The sequence below is a fragment of the Camarhynchus parvulus genome, chromosome Z (genome assembly GCF_901933205.1).
Source record: "Camarhynchus parvulus chromosome Z, STF_HiC, whole genome shotgun sequence".
Lineage (NCBI taxonomy): Eukaryota > Metazoa > Chordata > Aves > Passeriformes > Thraupidae > Camarhynchus > Camarhynchus parvulus.
In genome coordinates, this window is record NC_044601.1 from 52,976,333 (window position 1) to 53,000,431 (window position 24,099).

A 24,099-nucleotide genomic window follows, 5' to 3' on the forward strand; every position below is an offset into this window, starting at 1 on the left:
TTTACTTGAACAGGAAGTACAGGGGGTGATTTGTGTGTAGCCTGTTTTGTAATATTGTCACACGGGGAAGCTCTCTGCTGTCTTCCTTGCAATTCAGCAGTTTTTCCAAGCATGAACCATAAATACCCCTAGATTCTGATATTAGCCATGGTTTAACTATGGAACTATGAAAAGGATTATCTCAACTTGATTTAAGCAGTACCAAATTAAAGAAAGAAAGAAAAAGAGAGAGAGAGAGAGAGAGAGAGAGAGAGAGAGAGAGAGAGAGAGAGAGAGAGAGAGAGAGAGAGAGAGAGAGAGAGAGAGAAAGAGAGAAAGAAAGAGAGAGAGAAAGAGAGAGAGAAAGAGAGAAAGAGAGAGAGAGAGAGAGAAAGAGAGAAAGAAAGAGAGAAAGAAAGAGAGAGAGAAAGAAAGAGAGAAAGAGAGAAAGAGAGAAAGAGAGAAAGAAAGAGAGAAAGAGAGAAAGAGAGAAAGAGAGAAAGAGAGAAAGAAAAGAAAGAAAGAAAAGAAAGAAAGAAAGAAAGAAAGAAAGAAAGAAAGAAAGAAAGAAAAGAAAGAAAGAAAGAAAGAAAGAAAGAAAGAAAAGAAAGAAAGAAAGAAAGAAAGAAAGAAAGAAAGAAAGAAAGAAAGAAAGAAAGGAAAGAAAGAAAAGAAAGAAAGGAAAGGAAGAAAGAAAGAAAGAAAGAAAGAAAGAAAGAAAGAAAGAAAGGAAGAAAGAAAGAAAGGAAAGAAAGAAAGAAAGAAAGAAAGAAAGAAAAAGAAAAATTAAGAAAGGAAGGAACTCAGGAACAACCAAATCAAACCAACCAAACAAAAAAAACCCAAAAAAGAAAACAAACCAAACCAGGATTAATAATAGTGAATTTCTAAAATGTATTGCTGGGCATGCTGTCCCTGTTGTTTAGTCTGCTTAGTGTGCTCTGCTCAGTATGAAACACCTCGCTGAGCAGGTCAGGATGCCCTGGATAGATCACTCCGTAGCCAGTCACGTGAAGACCAGTACGGTTTGTTTTGGCACGGGTCATGTATGGATTTTGTCACTATACTGACCGCAAAAGCATGCAAGCAAATGAGTGTGTGGGGAGGGGTTTGGTGTTGTTTTGTTTAGTTTTTTTCCTTTTTGGTGGTGTTCGTTTGTTGCTTATTATTATTATTAGCGGCATCTCATCAGCCAACACCAGCGAGTACAAATCTTTTCTTCCCGGCACTCGGCTCACGCTTGTCCATACGGTGAGGCCCTCGCCTGGCGGCCCGGGTACACCGCCCCGCCGCTTCCTGGGAATCGTAGTCCTGCGCTCCGCAGCGCCTGGGCGGCTTCCTCGGCGCAGCCGCTCCAGGAACTACACGGCCCGGCACGCCCGGAGCCCCGGCACGCCCGGAGCCGCCGCCGCGCTTCCTGTGGCCGCGGCGGGAGCGCCGCGCCGCCGGGGCCGAGCCGCAGGTACCGGAGCCGTGTCAGGCGGGGCGGTGGCGGCAGCGCCCGGGCGGGGCAGCTCGGCGGGAGCGGGCCTTGGGGGTCTCGGGGCGCGGGGCGGCTCTGGAGCGCGGGGAGGCGGCGGCGCTGCCGGCTCCCCCTCCGTGTCCTCCTGCGTATCCCCCGCCCCCCGCGCGGCTCGGGGGCACGACCCGCGGGGCGGAGGGGCCGGGAGGAGCCGCGCCGGCCGCAGGCACTGACCAGCCGCAGGGCACTGACCACGGCCACGCCGTGTTCGGGCGGACGCGGGCAGATCGTCAGAGCGGGGGTGGAGGTAAAAGAACAGCATGGGAGATTTTCGGGCGGTCCGTGAAGCAGGGAAATGTTTACATCGGTTTTCACGGCCCTGAGGGAGAACCCGTTAAGTTAAAAACAAAAATCGTGTTTAAAATGTTAAGTTAGCCTAAGGTGATAGTGTTTCGTTTCTGTAAGTATTTATCTGCAGTGCTCACATATATAAATTATACGGGCTTTATCCGTCGAAGACAAATCTAGTTGAATATGCTGGTTCTTTTTAATTTTAGTTAGATTAATCATTTGGCATTGACCATGTATCTGTTCGTTCAGTCAGAGTTACACGAAAGCTCAGCAGAGGTTCAGCTTGTGTATTCAAAAGTCCTTTTTTCTTCAAAAAGTTGCTAACTTACGTTGCTTATACAGTTTCAATCGCCTTTAACCATTTCAGTTGTAGGAGAGTATGGACAAGCTGAGGTGTCCATAAGGTGCCACAAGAGGCGGCATGCTGTCCCCGTTTTAAGGAGCTCTTAATGTATGCTGCTACTTTCATGAATAATGTAGCATTTTTCAGTCCCTTCTGACTGCGGATTCGCTCCAGGAACTGAGGAACTGTGCTGTCCTGTGTTGAAGTTCTCGTCTTTCAGTGTAGACTGTGCTTATTTCTCATATGTGCACAGCCTGGAGCTTGCTTGAGTATTATGCCTTGAACTGTATTCATCCTGCTCAGAATTTATGAGAAGACCAGATTACTCCAAGTGGTGCTTTAAAAAAATAATTTCGGTGTTTGAACGAAATGCTTTGATTAGCAGATTCTAGTATTTAAACCATGAGTGTGAGGTGCTTTTCAGAAATTGTGACTTTTAATAATAAATGAAGTATAAATAGCTCTCAGTGCTCCAGCTGCTGTTTGTACAGCGCCATGATGGCATAGTGGAGGCTGTGGGAGTTGTGATCCTCTCAGCCTTTCTCCTCCTGCCCACTGTGAGTGGTTCTCTGATAAACACCAGCAAGGCACAGTCCATGCTTATGGGACTAACTGAACACAGTTTTGTTCCCGCCAGGGTAAACCTGTTTGCTAGCTCTATTGCATGGCCTGGGCTGTAGCTCTGAATGATCTGTCTCATCTTAAAGTTTCATCACACACATTTAAAACTGAGCCATAAACTGCTGTTTTTAAATTCACAGTGGAAGCCAACTAATAGGGTTTTGCTATCCAGTGCTAACATTCATTATTAGATCACAAGCTACAGTGAGGTTTCTAAATCTACCATATCGTTGTCTTCACTCCTTCATGATTTTAGACTTTGAAACCAGGTTGAGAGAACCCGAAGACAGTGAAAGCAGAAACTCATAGGGCTGAGCCAGTGAGGCTTAAAGGTCCAGATTACCATCTCTAAGTCATGTGGAGTGTAGTCCAGAATGAGACTGGGGAAAAATAACTTGCATAGACTTAGGTGTTGCTTCACAGTTTATGACCAGCAACAGGAAACCTGGATTATTAAATTCTGACCCCCTTCTTTCCTTTTCGTGCCCTTCTGATGTAGTGCTTCAGTTTGCAGAACAATAGAATGTTCTGTAGGCATAGATAAAGGAGAGATTAGCCTGGTTAATTCTTTTTAATTTTGCTTTTCTGCTTACAGTTGTCCTTTAAACTATACTGGCTCCAGCTCCAGTCTTCACGTGTCATAGCTGCATCTGCTTGTAGAGTAGCCAGTTTGCTGGTCATAAGCTTGCTGGTCATGAACTCAATTGTTATCAACAACAGGTACTTAAAAAATAAAACTGTCTTTGCAGACCCAGCTTCTAATTGACCATAATGAGTCAAGTGAGGACCAGCTCCACAAGGCTCAAATCGTGCTGTCAAGCCAAACTTAGTGCATGATATATGTGTGAAGGATTATTTTTCTTCACGGAATACTGGAAAATCTGGGTTCTTTCTTTACGGCAGTAGTGCAGAAAAAAATCAAACTGGTGATCACCGTTTTCAGCATTTATCAGGCTGACTCGTAAAGCACAAGTATTAACACGGTTTAAGGAAGGGATGTGCATTTGATGTTTGCTTAATCTGTCTCACAAACCATGGCCTGTGGAAGGAAGGGATCTCTATACTGTGGTCTTCAGGAAGATTCTGGCTAAAAACACTGACTATTTGGGATTTGAATTTATTTCAAATTTTCAATTCAGGCATTAGGAATTAAAATTTTTATCTGCACTTTTATGGCTAGATCTGAAGTGTGATGTAAATTCTTAAGAGAGATGCAAAATGCAGAAGTGAGGGGGATCATGTTTGACACCTAGGTTTGTCTGTTCATAAAATGAACACAGGATGTTCAGTTGAGAATAGAATAGAATAGAATAGAATAGAACAGAATAGAATAGGGTAATAACATATCTTAATTGGAGTGGCAGAGGACTGGGTGGATGCCTGTAGCAGTATATGAAATCTCCAGGGCCTGTGTTTTTGTTTCAGAATTATTTAGCTGTTGCAGGAAGCTCATGTGAACCAGGGTAAATTTTAACTGGAAGGGCATCAGTAGGGAGAAAGCAGAAAGGCTAGAGCTGTAGAAAAATAAGAGGAGGCGGTAGAAAAGAAGTATGTAAAAGGGTATCTGTAAAGAGAGATTTTGGAGAGGAACACCATGTCACATGAAAAGAAGTAAAAATATTGGTGTGAATTCTTTTTAAGTAGTGCTTAGTAAAGGTGGGTTGGGAAAGCAATTTTTGACAATGTATAGGAGAGACAGAAAATAAAAAGAACATGAGGAGCAGAAATCCATTTGCTAAGCATTACCAGAGGAGCTGAGAAGGATGAGAGCATGCTTAGCTGGGGCCAAGGAGCCAGAAGCAGTATTGTGGGTAAGAAGGACTTCAGGGTAAAGAATCAAAACTGATGTTTTTTAGAAGGCTGGAGTGGCAAAAGAGAGAAAGCAGTAAGTTAAGGGTGGTAAGAGGATCCCTTGGAAAGGGTCTGAAAAAGGTAGAGGAATAAAGCTTTAGGGAGTGTAACAGAAAAAAGGAAGTGTAGGAGAAAGTATGCTGTCAGCTGGTACGTCTCTTAAGATTGCCTTGATTATTACCACTTGCATATTGTATCCTCTCAGAGAGCTGAAGTGACGAAGATGTAATCATTTCTTTAAACTCAAAATCATGCCTTTAAACTTAGTAACTGTTCAAATCTCTTGTTGTGGATGTTGAAACTACAAGGAATCTGTCAGCACTGCAAGATGAAATGGCTTCTACGGCACTATCCCCTCCCTTGCACAGGCATGCAAGTGTACAGATTACAGCCCCCAAACTCAACACTGATGTGGGTTTAAAGCAAAAGAAAGAATGGCTAATTTTCATCTCTGTCAGTCCTCCTTCTCCAGTTCAGTATGGGATTGCATAAACGCCATTGAGCTGTGAAAGCGGGACTTGAACTTTCAGTAGAATTTTCATAAAGTGGGTCCTTTACTGATCCCCTCCCCTTGAGAGCGGAGAGCTATTACCTGTGTCTGTCTTCTAAAAAGCACTTCCTTGGCAGGTTGAGCCAATCTTAATGCTTCTGCAGTTCCTGCCACATTGTCCATCAGTGTTTTCCCATGCATCCTGCAGCAGTTTTTTCAACCCAGGAGAGTAGATATGGTTGAAAACCGATAACTTTCATTTTTCACCCTCCTCTTCAGATTCTTTGTTTTGTTTTGTTTTGATTTTTTGCCAGGGGTATTAGCAGGATAAGCTAATGGAAGAGGATTGACAGTATGCATCTAGGAAGGGATAGAACTGTGTCTGCTTACCTTGGGTTGGTGTGATTTCTGAGATTGGGCCTTTATGGTGTATTTCTGTGAGGATGCAGAAGGATCATACACACCTTATTCTTTCTGTCTTCTTCCATTGCCGTTCCGGGTTTCAAACAGGCAGCACTACCCTTTCTTGTCTTGTGCCAGCTCTGGTTGTCATCTGTCTTTCCATCAGCCTAGCATTTTAAAGCATTCTGAAAGATGGAAGAACAGATACTTCTACCATTGTTGTTTGAAAGTGTCCTGGCTTCTGACATTTTTGTTTGAAGGAGTCCTACCTGAGGAATTCTTCAGGAGATAACAGAAATGAAAGCTGTTAAGCTCATTATGTTTGTTGAGCTGCACAAAGACCACAGAAAGTTCCATGTGAGGCCTGTAATTCAATCTGAGTAGAAATCCATTAGTTTAAAAGTGATCTGCTCCCCACTCTTTCGCCAGGAGTGGTTTAAATGCATATAATAGTTGTTATTAATGCATTATTAAACCCTTTATTACCTTTTATTCAAAAGACCTGGACACAGTAGACTGCAATCATCTGATCCTTATTATGGGAAATGTACTGGAACTGGAATAAACTGCGTATGTGTCTGCTGCAAAGTTTGAAGTAATTTAGTGAAACAGTGGGCTCTTATAACAGATAGATTGTTCTCAGCAGTGCCATTACATATTAGAAATACAGCTCCTTCAGAAATTTATATTTAATTCATACTGCCTTGTTGTGGTGCTAAAAGAGATTAAGGGCTGGATAGAGTGTTTTAAAAAATACTGTCCCCACCGTACATGCCTCATGATGGAATGAGAATTCTGAAGTGGCATGTTGAAGTTATTTACTGGTGATTTTCAGCCCAGGAGCTTGTGAAATCATGGGGCTCTACCAGTGTTAAATTTATAGCAGGGACATAGGTTTGCTTAACTCAGTGGACTAATTTATTTTTTTCCTTTTTTCAGGCCAGAGTAACTGACAGAATCTAAAAGGAGACATATTCACCAAATATGGAAGAGGATACCAAACCTATCTTGGTTCCTGTGGGAGGTGATGAAAGCAATTATGGAATCATGAATATACAGTTTAATCCAGAAGACTATAAGTGCAAAAGGTATGAGGAAAGATGTACCTACAGAATTACTGCAAAGAGTTGTTTAATCTTAGTCTTTGACAACAGAATCCTACGAAGACAGAAGATTAAAGTTTGGAAGCCAGGATCTCTGTGCAAACAGTTCCTACTTTGTCACTATATGATAGTATTTTATTTCCAAGCACCTGGTGAACAGATGTTCTTACTATGTTTTGATTATAAGGATAAGGTTTTTCTATTACCATCATTGCAGAGAGAGTTCTCCATTAAGAACTCATCGTGAGGCTTTTAAAGTGCTCTTCAAACATGGAACAGCATGTGTGTGTATAGTGGAGCGTGATTTTTTTTTTCTATAGTGGAGCGTGATTTTTTTTTTATTTAGAACAACTAGCTGAAATGTTGAGACTATGCAAGCAAGTTTGCCTGATGTTGCTGTTAGTATGTGTTGATGGTGCTGTATGGGTTCTGCAGGTGATGCTGGAAAAGTACATTATTTGCTAGTACTAGGTGAGCTGAGTGGCCTTTACTGCCTTTTAAGAAAAACAGTGTAGTGCTTTCTGAGAGTGAGCAAATGTGAAAAATTTGTCAGTCCAGCATTATTACTGTGCCTTCAAAAATAGTAACTCTAGCCAAATTGTTATTTTACATGTTTTCTTAAGAGTTTAACAAAGGGGTTTGGAACGAAGGACTTCCTGTGCTGCAGTTAAGATTTTTTGTGTGCTGGTTGTAGAACCAAAACTGAGATCAGAATGGGATCTGCCCTCCTAATACTAGCTGAAGCTTTCCATTTTTAGGTGAAGGAATAGCACTGTAGCACCTCTTGGACCAATTTGTGGTTAATTTTTTCCTATTTGCATCCATCATATTTCAGTAAAGCAGTTTTCCTGAAAGAACTGAAGATGGCACTGTTGCATACAAAATCCTGTTGTCAGCGGCTGCTTCAGCAAAAAAAAAAGTTCTTGAGGATAGTCCTTTGATGCTATCAGCCTCCAGCTTTGGAAAGCTGTGAGAGGCTATGAACAGCTCTTCTCTGCGAGTCAAGGAAGGAGGATAAGGGTCTAAGTGATTCCAGAAGACCAAAGGGAGCGCAGGTCTAGGAGCATACAGAATTGTGTTTATAAAGGCTAGGAAACGGTAGAGTACTTGCAGGGTGGCAAAGGCAACTGTGAATGAACATAAATTAAATCTTTCTCTTTTTGTGAAATATCTTATCCCTTCCTGTCATAAGAAGACTGCTAATTTGTATGTATGATTTTCGGGAGCAAATTAAACATAAATTGTTTTGGAGGAAGTATGTGTTCTGTTTGAGGAGCAGTGGGTTTCAAGTGTTGTGATGATGGAGTAGCAATAAGAGAGGTTTTCTGAAACACCTAAATGCTAAGACTCACTTTTCCGAGTGAGGTTAGATATTGTTTCCATATTGTGTGGTTGGGTTTTTTCCCTGTGATTTCTCAAGTCTGGAGACTCAACTTCTTAAAAGATCATAGCCTGTGGCATTTGGTTCCCTTACTAAAAGCAGAAGTGTGTGCTTGGATTGTGTGCCCACATTCACAGCCTCCAGTTCTGCAGATCTGTCTGCATGTCCTCTCTTGAATTCTTTCTCCCATTTGCCACGTCCTAGCCTTTTTGCCTTCCAAGTATGCAGAGGCACAAGGATGAAGGGCAGGAGGCCTGGGATATCAGAAAGGCCTGGAAATAATAGAGGGGTCAAGCAAGCTTGAAGTTCACTTCTGTACTAGAGCAGGCAGCCCCCACACTTTAAAAGAAGAAATAAGGAAGAAGAGGCCGTTTGAGTCTGTGTCAGTCGTGGTCAGAGCAAGTGGACAGTTTGAAGGGCTTCTTCATTATACCTTCAGGGAATAGTGGCTCCTGAGAATGAGAATTGTTAGGCATTAAAGTATCCAGTAGCAAAAATGCAGTAGTACAATGCAGTGTGTTTTTGCTCTTACTTTGTTCCTGTTTTTTAACTTGGTATTCAGAAACTAGATATCAAGTGAATGCTTGGTAGCTTTGCTTTGATTGAGATAGCTCTTCAAGTGTTCTGTGTGATTTGTAGTAATTACTGTTTGTCTGTCTTAGTGCTGTTCTATACTTTTGTTTGGGTTTGTTTGACATTTGAGGAATTTGCATAGTCACCTGGTTTTCTTAACAGCTTGGAGGATTTGGGATTTTTGAAAGGAGTGCTTTTCAGTGTTTACATAAGAACAATAAGCTAATTGTTTTTTAGTGTTGTAAATTACTTTGTGTAGCATTGTTTTGCAAGTTTGAGGGAAATAAAAAGCCCCTTTTAATCCGATTAAAGAGAATGTTATTGCTCTTCTTTCTTCACCGTATTCAGTGTGTTTTTTCCATTTTGTAGCTCCCTTTAAAAAGTAGAATATCATTCCTGCATTGGCTTATTGGTGGTTATTGTACGGAAAAAGGGTGTTTCTTGTTTTCTTCAAACTGCTTTTAAAATCTGTCCATTGTCAACAGATACTGCAGTTGTCAGTCAGGAATACTTGAACCTTCAAAGAAGCAATTGATGTTTTGTGCTGGTTCTTTTGCATATGAAAAAACTTGACAATGCCTCCTGCTAAAGAGGGATCAAGCATTCTGCCTTTTTTTTCCTATTCTTTTTTGAAGTCCCCCAGGTTACCAGAATGTAGGAGGCATCAATAAATGAAATTAAACAGCAGTAAATTAAACAGTGTCTGTAGATGGCAGAGAAGCCTTTTTAATGCAAAAGTGGTTGATTCCCTCTATTTTCAAAGTTCTTTTAACTTAGGAGAAGGTCGACAACCTGTGCAAATCTATCCTTTCTGCATTAATTATGCCTTTACTACTCCACACCAACGTGTGATCATTTTACACCATTGCTTGCTTTCCCTGTTTATCTCTGTTTTTCTATTTTGCCAACATTTTTGTGAATTCCTAGTATTGCTTCTTATTAATTGGAAAGAATTGTACCTTAATTAAGAACCTTCATATTTCTTAGTAAGTGATGAGTAAAATAGCTTTTGTCTTTTACAGGGAAGAGGAATAATGATTGAAGTGTGGTGTGGTAAAGCTTATGATTCCTAATTTGTTAAAATGTGCAAGCAATGACATTATGCTTCAAAAGATTATTTTAGTTTCTGCATCCAACATTTTAAGAAACTTGTGTTTCTCATGCTGTAATTACTATAATGGTGATATAAATGCAGAAAAATTTAGGAAAAGTGTGTTGCAAAGAGAATGAAGATCTTACAAAATAACTGTAAGCACACTGTTTAATACTTCAGTAAATTCAGATAGCTTAGAAAGTAAAAACCAAGTCACTTGTGGAATTCTTTGTTACAGATTTCCTTAAGAGAAGCACACAGATACCTGTAATCACAGAGGATCCTGAGTTGAACAGGCCCACATGGATCCTCATATCCCACTCCTGGCCTTTCACAGGACAACCCCAAGAACCAGATCATGTACCTGAGACTGTTGTCCAAATGCTTCTTGAACTCTGACAGGCTTGGTACCATGGCCAGTTCCCTAGAGAGCCTGTTCCAGTGCCTGGTGTTCCTATCCAGATATGTAGTTGCCAATTATGAAATAGCTACCTAGTCTTATTACTTCTTCTCCTTTCCTTAGTTTCCAATACAGTGAATCAGTTTTACTCCTTAGTTTGTCTTGTGCCATTTGCAGCATTCCTATAATAATTTGGTAACTCAGTAAGGCAATAAAGCTGTACGAATTTCATTGTTTTTATTTCTCTGTAACAATCCTATTGCATCCCAAAAAAGTAAATTGTTGATGTGGGGTGTCAAAGAAATCTCTGCAGTAAGCTGAAGTGGCTCCTTGTGGTCTGTTTGGAGGAAAGAAATTGTAAAGCATCCTGTAAAGAAGATTTTCTATATTTGTTTAAAAATTAAAAGCTTGTCTAAAGTCATTAATACTGTCATGTAGAGCTAAAAGACATAATGATACAAAAAATTATACTGTAATAGCTGAATACTTACCATGTTTTCTATCAGTTCTCAAGAACCAGTTGTTTGATGTTTAAAAATACTTCAGCAAAGGTACTTGAAAAGTAGTATTATTTGGTCTGAAAATTCTTGAGGTATGTGTTAGTATTACTCCTTCATTGCCTTACAAGATGTAGTACATTGCTGGTAATTACATAAGATGAATGTAGCACCCTTATACAAAATTTTACATAGTTGACTAGTGTTCTTGTTATGCTGTTCCCTCTAGCCCTCCAAATCTAACACTTGAACTTTGCTTATCACAAGGCAGCAATGTTAATCATGAGCATCTCTTTTCATTTTCTTTGCTTACAAAATTGCTACTGAAGTTAAAAATGTGAGGAAATTTTGACAGAAGCACTCTTCTTTCTTTTCCTGGACCAGCTCTAGAGAATTAACTGTCCCTTTGTGAGAGCAAGAGAAGACGAGTGGAGCTGTAGGTTTTCTGGGAATGGCTTCTGAAAAATACACCTGCCAGTTGTAATGTATGGAAGATGTGGACCTCCTGCATGAGGTCCTGCAAGTTGTCCATTCTCATGGTCCTGTGGAAAAACAACTCTGTTTTACTGGTGTGTTTGCCCTGGTAAAAGAGCACTGCTTTTCTGGCTAGCTGCTGAAACAGTAATTGTAATTGTGTCTTTCAGTGTGTATGAAATTCAAAGGGCTGTTATAGTTTATCTCAGTGCATGGAAATTGTCTGCATTGTTTCACATCATAATCACAGTCGTGTAATCTCTCCCCTTCCCCCAGATCACATTGTCCAACATTCTTTTCATAAGCATTTTGCCACGTGAGAGATAGGATATAATTGCTTGTATAAATCAGACTTTTTAATAGAAATGTGTTGTAGCTGCTGATACTTCTATGTGCTTGCTAATACTTGCTGGTGCTTGCCTGCTAGACATAAGGCCCCTAAACAGAGTTTTTCAAAATATATCCCAAATGATATCCTACCTGCTTTGGGCTTTGAAAATCTCAGTCTTTGAGAACTTCTTTGAGTCCCTGAGAGAGCTTCTCAGACTCCCATTTGAGTATGGCCTACAACCATTCTTTTGTATGGGTATTGCTGGGAGCAGTACCTTGACCTTCATCCTGAATATGCTACCCTCTCCTAGTGGAGATCAGGGTAGGTAAGTAGCAGGCCTCCCAGCCTGCTCACACGGCTTCTAAGTCTGATTGATGTTTCCAGAGAGACCTGCAAATAACATAAAATTGATTGGTGGTCAGTATGTTTTGGCAGTCACTTGCTCAGCAGGGCTAGTGGTGTGGTGGTACCCTGGAAGAAATCAAATTAAGTGGTGCTTTACAAAATTTTCCTTCTCGACAGATGCACAGTAGCAGGGATCAAGAGGGGAAGTAACCAAAGTACTGGCAGCAATAAACCCCTCTAGTCAGGAAGCAGAAGCAATAGGTACCTACAATTTCATAGGGATTGTTTAATTTTATTTTCTTTTCCTCACCCATAGATTAGATTCTGGATTGTACCCTTTTGTTATGTGCTAGACCGTAAGTTGTTTCTTTAGTCCAGATTCTGTTCATAATACTGAAGAAGATGAAATGTCTTTCTTTGAACAGTTTCTTACCTACAGATAGGTTTTTAATACACATAGTTTATTTTCTTTATATTTTTTTGGTCATTGACAACACGGCTTTCCCCACAAAATAGGATGTTGTATGCATGTTTTCTGTTACTTTAATTTTTAAATCATCCTTGGATTTCACCTGCATTGCCTTAGAAAATAATCTCTGGCTGTCTTACACTCTGGAAGAATTTTCTTTAACATCCGTGCTAGGGATTGTTGTACACCATTTTGAAAGAAATGTTTGTCACAGATCTGCCTACTCACTTTTAACCAAAATGTGGACTTTGTATCACTGTAACCTTTCCACAGTTGCAGTGGAAGTTCATGGGGATGTACTAATAATATTAAATGGAAATGAGGAAAGAGAGGAAGGTCTTTACACTATGCAGTTGCTGTATAATTAGCAAAACACTTAAGTGTTCTAAATATAGTGCATGTCAGCAATCCAAAAAGAAAATAGCAGAGAGCTGACCGGAGGTGGGGCAGCATTTAAACAAGTTTATACAAGTTATTTTTTATGTTTTCATTACTACAGTCTTTATTTTACAGGTCTTCTAATGAAATATTTTTAGCTATGTCCAATGATTCACTCAACCTAATAAATTTTAAGCTAAAATGAGTAAAGTCCTTTGGAACTGAAAGTCAATGGGTATTTTTGTATATTACCTACATGTGGAGTGAGCTAGCCCCATGTGCCTGTGTTTTGGGTAGTAAAGCTATTGCTTAAAATTTATTTCTGCTAAATTGAGATATCTTTCTAAATTGTTTATAAGAACACCACAAAAGCGCACACATAAAACACATATTTTCCCCATTATGTCATAATCATAGGAAGAAGAGTCAATTGAGAACGTTCTAAAAACTTAGAAGTGTTCATTTTCATTTCAGTAAGTAGGAGACAACTTAGCAAATCTAAGCCTTTTTTTCATGATGAAGGAATATGTAAGAATTAAGTTTAAGATAAAAGAAAGAATGAATTTGTGGAGATGGAAGTTTGTATTCTCTGTTTCTGCCTTTTGTGAGTCAGGTTTTCTTATTTTCATAGATACTCCCACCTACTGTTTCCCCTTAAACAGGAATAGGAACCTATCTTCCTGTCTTACAAAGACAGAGCAAAGAACTTCAGGACTGTATTTCTTATCTTCCTTACAGATAACATGTGGTGTCATAGTACGAATGAGTAAACGATTCATTGGGAAAAAGAATGGGAAGTTTTGTATGGATGTTATTGAGAGCTGGGGTTGGAGGGGTTGCCCAAGTTCCTTTGTAGTCTGAAACAGAAATGAGTACTGAAAAACAGTAAATTCAAATAGATTTTTGCTCATATTACAGAATAAATGGCATAGCTTTATTGCTGACCTAGTTTCTGTTGTTAGTAGTTGGAAGTTTGTTGTGATCTCTACTTCTATGGGTTTATGAGTGATTTAAACATCAGCCTGGAAGAGGAAGATCAGAAAGCCATTGTGGTAGTTTTAGAAATTAAATTACTGCTGAAAGAAAAAAAAGCTGACGTATTAAGGCTTAGAGGACAACAGTGTCCTCTGTCTCGTTTAAGAAATTAGCCTCTCCGTGCTAGGAGTCAGTGTTGTTTTTAAGCAAGAGCATAATATGGAAGTAAATTATACTTGAGTTAGAAAAAAAAAATCTCAGCAATATCATGATTCAGACACATTTGTCTGGTAGTGCTCCTTGCATGGAGGTGTATGGTGGTGTAGCTTTAGGAGCAGCTTTCACTGTGCTTGCTCTGTGTCTCTGTGTGTGCAGAGAAAATGAGGGGCATGTGATGTTCCTGTTTTCTCCTTCAGCAGCTGTGACCATGCCTGCAGTCTAACTCAGGTGGAGTAGAGGAAAGGGAGTCATAGTCCATTCCCCATTGCCTTGACTTCAAAATATGTATGACCACATGGACTTATTTGGGCTTGGTTCCTTCCCCACACAGTTCCATATAGTGTTTTCAGATAGATTGGTAGTTCCTAATCTTTTTGTATGTGGTCATCACTGCCACTGCTCATTCCTCTTTCTGTGCTTTCTGCTTCTGCATTCTCAACGCTTTCTGTTTCTACCTCTGTTCTTCATCACCAGTTCTGGCAACACCAGTTATAAGCACTAATAAGCTTGCCCAAGCTCATTAACATGTATTTCTCTGTGTGATTCATTGTGGAAAACTAACAGCTGGGTATTAGGTCTGATGTTAAGTTGCTCCACAGAATCTGGGCTGGAGGCCATTTTAATATGGATATAAACTCAGTTCTTTCACAGATGGCAACTTCCCTCAATGGCATTCATGGATATTTTGTCATTTGCCTTGTGTCAATGAATGACAAAACCATTCTGAGTATTGCTGAGCTGCTCTCTGAGTTGTTATCTTGTGTTCCATGGTTTTAAGGGTTTTCCTTTCTTCCCTTTTTTTCCCCTCCTTTAGACCATTTCACGTGGAGCCCACAAATATAGTCAGTGTGAATGATGACATGCAAAGAGTCACTGATGAAGCTTCAGCAATGAATAAGCGGATTCACTACTATAGCAGGCTCACATCCCCTGCAGACAGGGCATTGGTAAGGCAAAGACAGGGCCTAATTAAGTGGGTGGCCTCTGGCATGTTGGGTCTTACACAGCCTGGGTTTATATAAGCAGCAAGACTAAAGGTTGGGGGAGAGTTGTTCTGCAGCTTGCTTTGAATCAAGTATGTGGTAGCTGAGTGCCTTCAAAAGGTTTTATTACAAGCTTGTTATTTACTTCTTGTGCAATGCCTTCACCATTAAAAGAAAATATACAAACAGCATTAATTTATAACACTGATCCAGGCTGCCCAGATTTCTTCCACCTATGAGATTAAAGCAGTGGCTAGCTGCAGTAACTGAACTGTTGAGCTAGCATGATCTGTTCATAGTGTGCTTACACACATTTTGCAGAAGAAAAATGCATTTTTCTAGCTATCTAGCTAGAAATTCTATCAACTGTTTGTTGGTCTTTCCCCCCCAGGAAGAGAACTAGCACAGTACAACCTTCTATTTCTTTTTTCTTTCTTTTTTTTTAATTTTAATTTCCCATGACTTACAGTAGTTGACTTGCTGTGTTTGGGGCAATTAGTTACATTGATGTTACTAATAAATCTTGTTTTTTATCCATTTGTTAGATTGCTCCTGACCATGTCCTCCCAGCTCCTGATGAAATCTACGTGTACAGTCCATTAGGAACTGCTTTTAAAGTTGACAGTTGCACAGATGGCTATGGTAAAAACTCCAGTCTAGTGACAATGTATGTTAAACACCTTGCCCTATAATAGCCACAATATGCATGATTATTGAATGTTCTATATTAACAACATAACTGTTGTTAACTAAGACAGTGTGAAGTAAGAATGGTTCTTAAAATATTCACTGGATTTTTTCTTCCTAGATTTATGATATGGAATACCATGATGGGTACATCCATATTAAGTATCCCATGGGGAATAAAACAGGTAAACTATGAAAAATGTATGCATATGAAAATGTTTTGGCAACATGGCTTACTCTTCTTTTTTTCTGGCATATTCACAAATAAAATGAACTGTATTTCTCCCTCTTAACAGGCAGGCTTCACTTCTGGAATTATTCTCATCTTATTGATGGGCATTTTGACTCTTTATTGCTGTTACAGAGTTGTGAAATCACGGCAAATGATACGTAAGAAATCCAAAGCTTCATCGTGCAAATACTTTAAGTGTGAAATACCAATATGTATTAGATTCCGTTTGCATGTGTCTTTTACTATGTGTTAGACCTGACCTGCAAATAAAAGCTGTTCTTTGAATATCTCTATTTTTGTAGTCTGTGTCTAAGCTCTGTGTGCTAAATGACTGTCTTCCCTTATTAGATGTTCCTTCTGTTTCTTGGGACCTAGGTATTATAACCAAACACAATCTCTTCTCAAGCAGGATTTCAGATGTTTGCTTACTAAGTTTTTGGGGACTTTGGGAGGTAGAGGCATCTTTTCTCCATAAGCACTGTCCAGTTCTCTACACATCTGATCAACTTGCACAGTGGAGCAGCATGGGCTGTAGCTGTATCCCCTTGCGTTGTGTACCTGTATTACCCTGATATTTATGTGTATTCTGTGTTGAAAGCCCTCTCAGTACTATCAGCAGCTGAAGCAGTCACTGACAGTGGCTCTAATTAGAATGTACTTTTATTGTTCAAAACTCACCTTGGGGCTCTTCTTTGGTTGGTGCTTTTGTGCACAAACTAACATCTCACTTGCTCAAATAAAGGTCATTAAGACCTTTGTCAGTTTGTTACCGAACTCATTTCAGGGCAGAGGAATAGGTTGAGGAATAGTTAATGATCTGGTCTGCTTTGCCATAACTTCTGCAAAAGGCTTTAGCTGCAAATGCATGGTGACATTTTTGCCATGTCTTATTTCAGCGCTTCTGAAAATATTCAAAATAGTAGTATGGCCACAATAAAACTGTCTACTTTAGGCTTCTTCATTCGAACACTTAATGAGTGCTATATTTTAAAGTTACTGTCAATTTTCTTAGTCCTTGAAAGCACTGTGAATGTGTGTCAGAGTATTCTTAAAAAAACCCACATTTTGTCCTGAATAGTTCTACTGACCCTAATGTAACATTTTGTTTAGATATATTTTTGGGTTTTGTGTCTTTTTCAGCTTTAACAGATACCTCAAACTGGGAATTCCCAGACGTTTGCAAGTATTACTTTGGATCCTTTGGTCAATGGTCAAGCCTCTTATTTTCTATGGTATCACTTGTTGGAGCCATGGTTGTTTATTGGGTGCTTATGTCCAACTTTTTGTTCAACACAGGGAAATTTATATACAGTAAGTATACATTTTTGTTTAAGTTTTACAGCAATCCTTTGTAAAGATCAAGACTGCCTTATACTGAAAAAGGATTGTCCACTTCACGTAATCTTGATTTTCCTGCTACATTGCATGAAAAATCAATTGAGAATAAGTAACTATGTGTGGTGTTACGGGCAAAGTCCTCTGTGTTGTCAAAGCCACTTTTTAAATTTTTCTCTCCAAGTGTAGTTTTCTTGGTATAGTTTAAAAAACCTAAACCTGGCTGCTTGTTTCCACTCTATTTTCACTCCCCCTTTGTTTGCATGGGTGTATCTATTTGAACAGCCATATAACAGGCTAGGCTGTTGAAATTATTCAGGATAATGAAAAAAAACACAGTTTCATTATAGATTTCAACAAATACACTTAAAATATTGCCATATAGGAAGTTTTTGTAAACATCTATGAGGAAGTAATGAACTCTATTGCAGTAAAAATGATTCTTAGTGTGGCATTGCTACAAAATAAAACACGTGGGGTTTTTATACCCTGGTACATGCACAGGCACACAAGCATTTGTGTCTGTAATCAATGTAGAGTTGTGGGAATTGGTGATGGAATTGAGAGCTTTGAAAGTCTGACTCATAGCGTTGACTAGGTTGGCTAAGATTTAAAATATTCTGTTGTGAAGGTTATTTCTGAGGCAAATAACAGCACAGACATTTAAGCCTGTTCAACAGTGTTTAATTAGAATTCCCATCTTCCCTATAGGACCTACTTTACTGTGTTGGTTAGTGACTGATGAATTTTATAGCTGACCTAATTTATATGTTGTTACAGATGTTTCATTTTAGACTTTGGGGTTTTTTTCAAAAAAGTTTACCACATTAATCTTAAATTATTCTAAATTAAATAATGCCAGTTCTAATAAATGGCATTATTATTATAAATGGCATAAATAAAATTTAAAATGGTGAGAAGATCTTATTTTGTAGGAAAAAGCCCTGCTTTTCCATGGGACTGGCATGTTACTTTATCCCTTACCTCTATTTGTTTGGAGTTCTTATTTAAGTTGTTTGGTCTAAGATGACAATTGCTGGCTTCTTGTCCTAACTTTCATACTTAATTACTAGGTAATAAAATGCATAATATGATATTTCCTTTAATTCTGATACAAAAACATCTGGACATACAGTTTAGGTGGGGGAAAATTTATTTTCTGTGGGAAGATGGTCTAGAAATCTGTAGTACAGAAAGAATGCAAGAATTGTTAGCTGAGTGCAATATCATGTCTTTAACATGGTGTTGCATGGTCTTGTTCAGTTTCTGTTTAATGGGAAAAACCACACCCACAAATTCAATTGCTAGTCTTAAACTGCTTTTTAAATACAGAAGAAACAGAAGTTGACATCTATAACAAATTTGAAAGTGCTTTAATTCTGTAAGAGCTATTAATTTTAATGGCTTCTCACTAGGTACTTTTTTTAAAATTAAGAACACAAAATTGTGATTTTAGTTAAATTTTCTGATTTTTGTATACTCTAAACTAGTAGAAGTAAGTACAAGAAACTTACTTGTGATTCAGGGTGTCATAAATCAAAATAAAGAAAGAGGAAACAGTTTTCTTGCCACAAGACCTTTTGCTTTCTTTATGAGAAACAAGCTGCTGTTAATTGCATTTAAAAAATCTGAAGCCAACTGCCCCAATTGATGTTCTGTGCATAACATGCCCACATGCAACAGAAACAAAACTTCACCAGTGACAGAAGCAGAATTAACCAGTGACACACTAATTCGGTTTTCAAGCTGATGGAGCATTTTCTGTGTGTATATATACACATAATGCATAAATATAATGAAATTGCTATCCAATACCCTTAAAAAGGTGAGGTTGCAGAATCTTGGAAATAACTGGTGTGGTATACCAGCAAAGTAGCACAGGAGTGTCCTGGAAATAAAACACTACTAGAGATTCCTGTATGACAGTGAGGCTTTAACCTTTCTCCAGGGTTTCCCATGGAAGCATGGAAAAAGCATTCCACAGAGCCTCTTCTGAAAAAGAAAATGTTAGAAAATGATTAAGGGAAGCTTTTTCTGTATAACACTGTCTGGACTAGGGCTATATTTGCATGGTCTTTCTTTCTGTCCCCAAAGAGGCTGGATTTAAGATGCATCTTCTCACTGGCCCCTGTTCAACACTGTTGAGTAGCTGGGAGGAGTGGAGGTGTGCTTGTGGAACAGGAATCCTGGGAGTGGGAAGTCTTTGGAAATTTATAAATGGACAGGGCTTCTGAGAAGAAAGTAATAGAGTATTTACTTTAAAACTCTTGTACAGTAGAAAACTTTAGTTGGGTCTGGGAGGAATGAAAGCTGCTATGTTGTTCCTCTGATACAATTTTCCAAAATATTTTCTTACTTAATTTCAGTCAAGTTAACAGATGAAAACGTAATAGCAGGTATGGGACATTGATAGTGAGATTTTCTTCTTTGCAGACTTTGTTCATGACATTAATGTAACAGATATTGTTCCTGGCACCAATGGAAGTAACAAAGGTAAGAAGCACTTAGAGTATTGTGTTACTGGTTTTGGGTGGGGGTTTAAAGGTAAATCATCATGTTTCAATGCCTAACCACATGCCAGTTATAAATTATATATCATAAGTTGTAACTATGTGTTTCTTAAAAAACTGCACATTTCTATCTGGGATTTGTACTTCCACAAATAACCACACACTTGGAGAGCTGAATAACTGGGGAAGTAAAAAATAACTTCAAAAAGTGGAGGTGAGAATAAGTGTTAAAGAGCCAGTTACAAGTTTCTGTATGCCCAGATACATCCTCCTTAAAAGCATTACTGTTAACTTTTTAACAGTAGTTGTGCAATGAGGAATTGCCTTAAGGAATTTTAACTTTCACACCATAAATTTGAGGCGCCTTAGTTCTGTTTACTGTTTAAAATCTTGACTGGAGCAACTTTACTGCTCAAAAGTTGTGCAGCAAGATTATTTTTTTAAAAACTTATGTAAGAACAGTTTTTTTGGTGCTGAGTGCAAAAAAGAAACAAATGTCAGGCTACTTGCACCTCTGCTTATGCTTTTGGAGAGTGTGACATTTGCACAACTAAGGGAAGAAACTGCAGTCAGGTATGGACATAGGTCTGTTCCAAATTCTAAAGTAGGCAGAATAATGTAGAATGAAGGCAGGAGCAAAGCAAGGCAGGTGTTGTCAACCCCTGAATCTTTTCTGCCTCTGTCATAGTGACGGAATCCGTACTGCATTCTTAGGAAGCAGAAAGCTTTCTCTACCCTGAGTGCATGAGGAATGGGGAAACATATCAGTACCAGCTGGGCAGCTGTGTGTAACACTAGCTGCAGCTGTGTTTCTGAAGAACAGGTGTTGGAGTTGGCAAAGGAGTTGAGAAATAATTCTGAAAACCATTTGATTTGTGTTTGAGCTAGTGTTGAATCCTGCTCCTTTAACAGTCCTTACCAGCTAGGCACCAGTTTGTGCTCTCTCCTTCTGCTGTTCTCTCCCATGCTTATGCAGCAGAGGGTATAACTTGGAGGCAAAGTAAACAATATTCCACACTATCCTCCACCAACTAGATTTAAAGCAGCTGTTACACAAAATTAAGGGCTGTCAGATATTCAAGTGACTCTTGACAGGACATCCAGGGTTACCAAGGAGATCAGTAAAAACAAAAGTGTTTTTCAAGGTTTGTGAAACAATCCTCTTTTAAGGAAGGAAATTGTCAGAATGTTTTTTATGCCTTTGCCTTTTTTGACAGAACAGAAATAGAGACAATGTAGGATAGTGACTATCAACTATTGTGGGATGCCAAGATTTTAAATAAGACATTATGAGAACAGTAAATTTTATATTTCAACACAGAGCTTCATAGGCATGTGTTCCTCAGAGGGTCTTTTTGGTTGATTTTTTTCCAATCACTTGTTCAGGTGCTGCCATTGATCAACCTCCATGTAAAAGGAGTATGACATTACCTCTTAACACTGTTACTGGAGCAGTGTTACTGTGTTACTGGAGCACTGTAACACTGTTACATCTTAAATTTGTTGTGTTATGTTGTCTGACAGTGATGTACTTTGCCCCTGTCATGGCACAAAGATGACAAGAGTGTTTTTGTTCAGTGTATGGATTTTCAACCTGCCAGTTGTTAACAGTAGCTTTCTTATAATCCTTAGTTTGTTTTTAGAGCAATTTACAGTAATTTAGGCACTTCAGTGCACTTGAATATCGGTTGATATCTTACTGAAGTGTGCAGGGACAGATTAGGGTGCTAAATATGCAGCCAGATGCAGGGGAGCATTGCTATGACTTGATTCCAGCAGGTGCACATGGGCACTGAACAGGCCTCATTACAGGTATGTGACTTTGAAGGATGATCCTGTGTCACAACTTGGGCTTCAGATAAATTATTATCTTTGTTGTGTTTAGCTGGGAGAGCTGTACCTCTGTCAGATTAGAGTGCAAGGTGCCTAGCAGTGGAATCTTAGCAATGAATTCCTGATTTAAAAAATGAACAGGTTAGGAACTGAGATACTGAACGCTGCACTTGAGCAGTCCTCAGTAGGTAAAACACACCAGCTGTTGCGAGCTCTTGGCTCTGTATATTCTGTGGAAGTAAAACCCTTTTCATCTGAGGATGTTTTTGTTTTCCTTTCTTCCAGTCATTTGTCCAAGTGCTGCTAGTGATCACCCACCACAGAACAGGACTGTGATGTTCTCTTCTGGCAACAGAACAGGTTTTGAACTCTTTGAGGAATGGTGGGACAAATCAAAAACAGTACCATTTTATCTGATTGCAGTTCTTCTACCTCTGCTAAATCTGAAGTCTCCGTCCTTCTTTGCAAAGTTTAATGTCCTAGGTAGGTAACAAATACTATTAAAGCATTGATTCCCTGTGACTGAAGTGTATAGAAGACAGTGAAAACTACTCCAGTGAGTAGAATCATAAAATCTTTTAGGTTGGAAAAGCCTGTAAGGGTATTGAGTGCAACTGTTTACCCAACACTGTCGAGTTCACCACTAAACCACGTCCATAAGTGCTATATCTGTACATTGTGCAGATTTAATACATCTAGGGATGGTGACTCGATAATTTCTCTGGACAGCCTGTTTCAAAGCTTGACAACCCTGTCTGAGAAGAACATTTTCCAAATCTGAACATTCCCTGGCACAGCTTGAGGCCATTTCCTCTCATCCTGTCACCGGTTGCCTGGGAGAAGAGACCAAGCCTCCCTGGCCACAGCCAGTTGTTCAGGCAGTTGTGGAGAGTGATAAGGTCACCCCTGAGCCTCCTTTTCTCCAGGATAAACACCCCCAGCTCCCTCAGCTGCTCCTCACAGGACTTTTGCTCCTCACCCTTCATTAGCTTCATTTCCTTTCCCTAGACACTTCCAGCATCAAAATGTCCTCTTGTCATGAGGGGCCCAAAACTGGCAATATTCATGTCACAGGGGCAGCCTCAGCAGTGCCCAGTACAGGGGGGAACAATCCCTGCCCTGGCCCTGCTGGCCACAATATCGCTGATCCAGGCCAGGATGCCATTGGCCTTCTTGGCCACCTGTCAGCACATTACCAGCCCATGTTCAGCTTCTGTCAGTCAGCACTTCCAGATCCTTTTCTATTATGCAGCTTTCCAGCCACTGTTCCAGTATTTTGGTGGCAGCCCATATTGTGCCTCGAAGTGGGTTGTTGGTTGGTTTATTAACCCCACAGGCTTTGTCTGCTGCTTTGTTTGAATCTTACGGGTAATAGGGAGTTCACTTTTCTTCCTTTTTTTCCTTTCCTTTTCTTCCTTTTCTTCCTTTCCTTTTCTTCCTTTTCTTCCTTTTTCTTGTTTGATAATACTGTGAAACAAGTTCCCTTACATCTACAACAAATTTTCCCAAATGGTTCTGTACATACCACTGTGCAGCATTTGATACATATTACCTTGGTATAGTTGGGCATACTCTTCCTCCTCTGGTAAACATTTCAAACCAGCAGTTGCTTCTGATCTGAAGTAATTTTCTGCCAATCAGGTGATTAATTAATCACATCATCAGTCAGTCAGTATGACCTGCTGCTGTTCTTTGTCCCATCTTCCAATATTGTGGATTCTTCTGTCCTGCCGAGGAAGCAATTGTGACTTCCTGCTTACATGTCTTGAGGTAGATTGCCAAGGTGGTAAAGTGGGCTGGTAAAGTGAGTAAAGCATATGCGTGTTGGGTGGAGCTGGTCACAGTTCAGGGAGTAGATGTCTGAGGGGTAGCACTGAAGCCCACAATGAAGAGAAAGAGAAAACTGGATGTGGATCAGAGGTTGAAAAACTTGGATATGCATTGTAAAGGTGGTAGAGGACAGGGATTTGAAGGTCTAGTTTGTTCGTCTGTTCCATAGTGACACTTTATCAGAGCTTGGGTTTGTTCTTGCTGAAACCTCTAAATGGAAATACTACATGGGAGTTTGGGTACTTGATACTGCTTCTGCGCAAAAGGTTTTTGGGTTTTATGTAGAAAAAAATTTAAAAACCAGAATATTAATTACTCATTGCTTCAATAGATTATTATGTAATTGAGAATGTGTTCAAAATTGCCTTAATTTTTGTAAACCTTGAAGTTTATAGGAAAATTAAAAATGGAAGACAATTTTGAGGTGATGAAATTTATCTCAGTAGAGTTTTACTTATTTTGATACCCGTGGGAACAGAAGTCATTAGGAAACTACAGAGTCTTTTAGCTGAAACTCGCATACAGAACCTTTTATTTTCCTAATTTCTTGACTGTGCTCAAGAGATTATCAATCAAATCATAAAATTCCTTCTGTTTATTTTTTAACCTTGCTGGGTTAAAATGCTGGAGTTTTGTCTTCACTTACAGAGAACTTGCCTGTTCTCTGCTCACTAGCAGCATTATTGGCCATGAGGTTCATTGCAGTAGCCTTAATTATTGTTGTTCAGTTTCCTTCAATTTTTAGGTAGTTACTGTTCTGCTCTTATCTCTTTCAAATGATCTGACACGAGACCATATACCCTCCATTCCACAGGTATACACAGCAAGGCATTATACCCATCTGTGATCTCATTTTTAGTCCTTAAGCTGTGCAGGTGCCTGCTGGATGCCTCTTAACCAATGAGATGGAATGCAAATCTGATATTATAATGAAGATTATCCAAAGTTACAA

The 24,099-nt window shown here is 39.4% G+C and overlaps 1 protein-coding gene across 3 annotated transcripts in view; it reads left to right on the top strand.

Moving 5' to 3' along the window:
- Window positions 1–1,380: 1,380 nt before the first annotated feature.
- The window catches only part of SLC38A9 (solute carrier family 38 member 9), a 45,757-nt gene continuing 23,038 nt past the window's right edge, over window positions 1,381–24,099 (top strand). Inside the window, exons 1-9 of one of the 3 annotated variants that reach the window (XM_030968627.1) lie at window positions 1,381–1,441; window positions 6,439–6,587; window positions 14,552–14,684; window positions 15,266–15,387; window positions 15,529–15,592; window positions 15,704–15,797; window positions 16,780–16,950; window positions 19,408–19,467; window positions 21,603–21,800. In XM_030968627.1, the coding sequence (XP_030824487.1) occupies window positions 6,484–6,587; window positions 14,552–14,684; window positions 15,266–15,387; window positions 15,529–15,592; window positions 15,704–15,797; window positions 16,780–16,950; window positions 19,408–19,467; window positions 21,603–21,800 (946 nt within the window). In that variant the 5' untranslated portion in view covers window positions 1,381–1,441; window positions 6,439–6,483. Of the gene's footprint in view, window positions 1,442–1,544; window positions 1,749–6,438; window positions 6,588–14,551; window positions 14,685–15,265; window positions 15,388–15,528; window positions 15,593–15,703; window positions 15,798–16,779; window positions 16,951–19,407; window positions 19,468–21,602; window positions 21,801–24,099 lie in introns of those variants that run through there. The other 2 variants (XM_030968628.1, XM_030968630.1) reach the window with 2 other exon arrangements.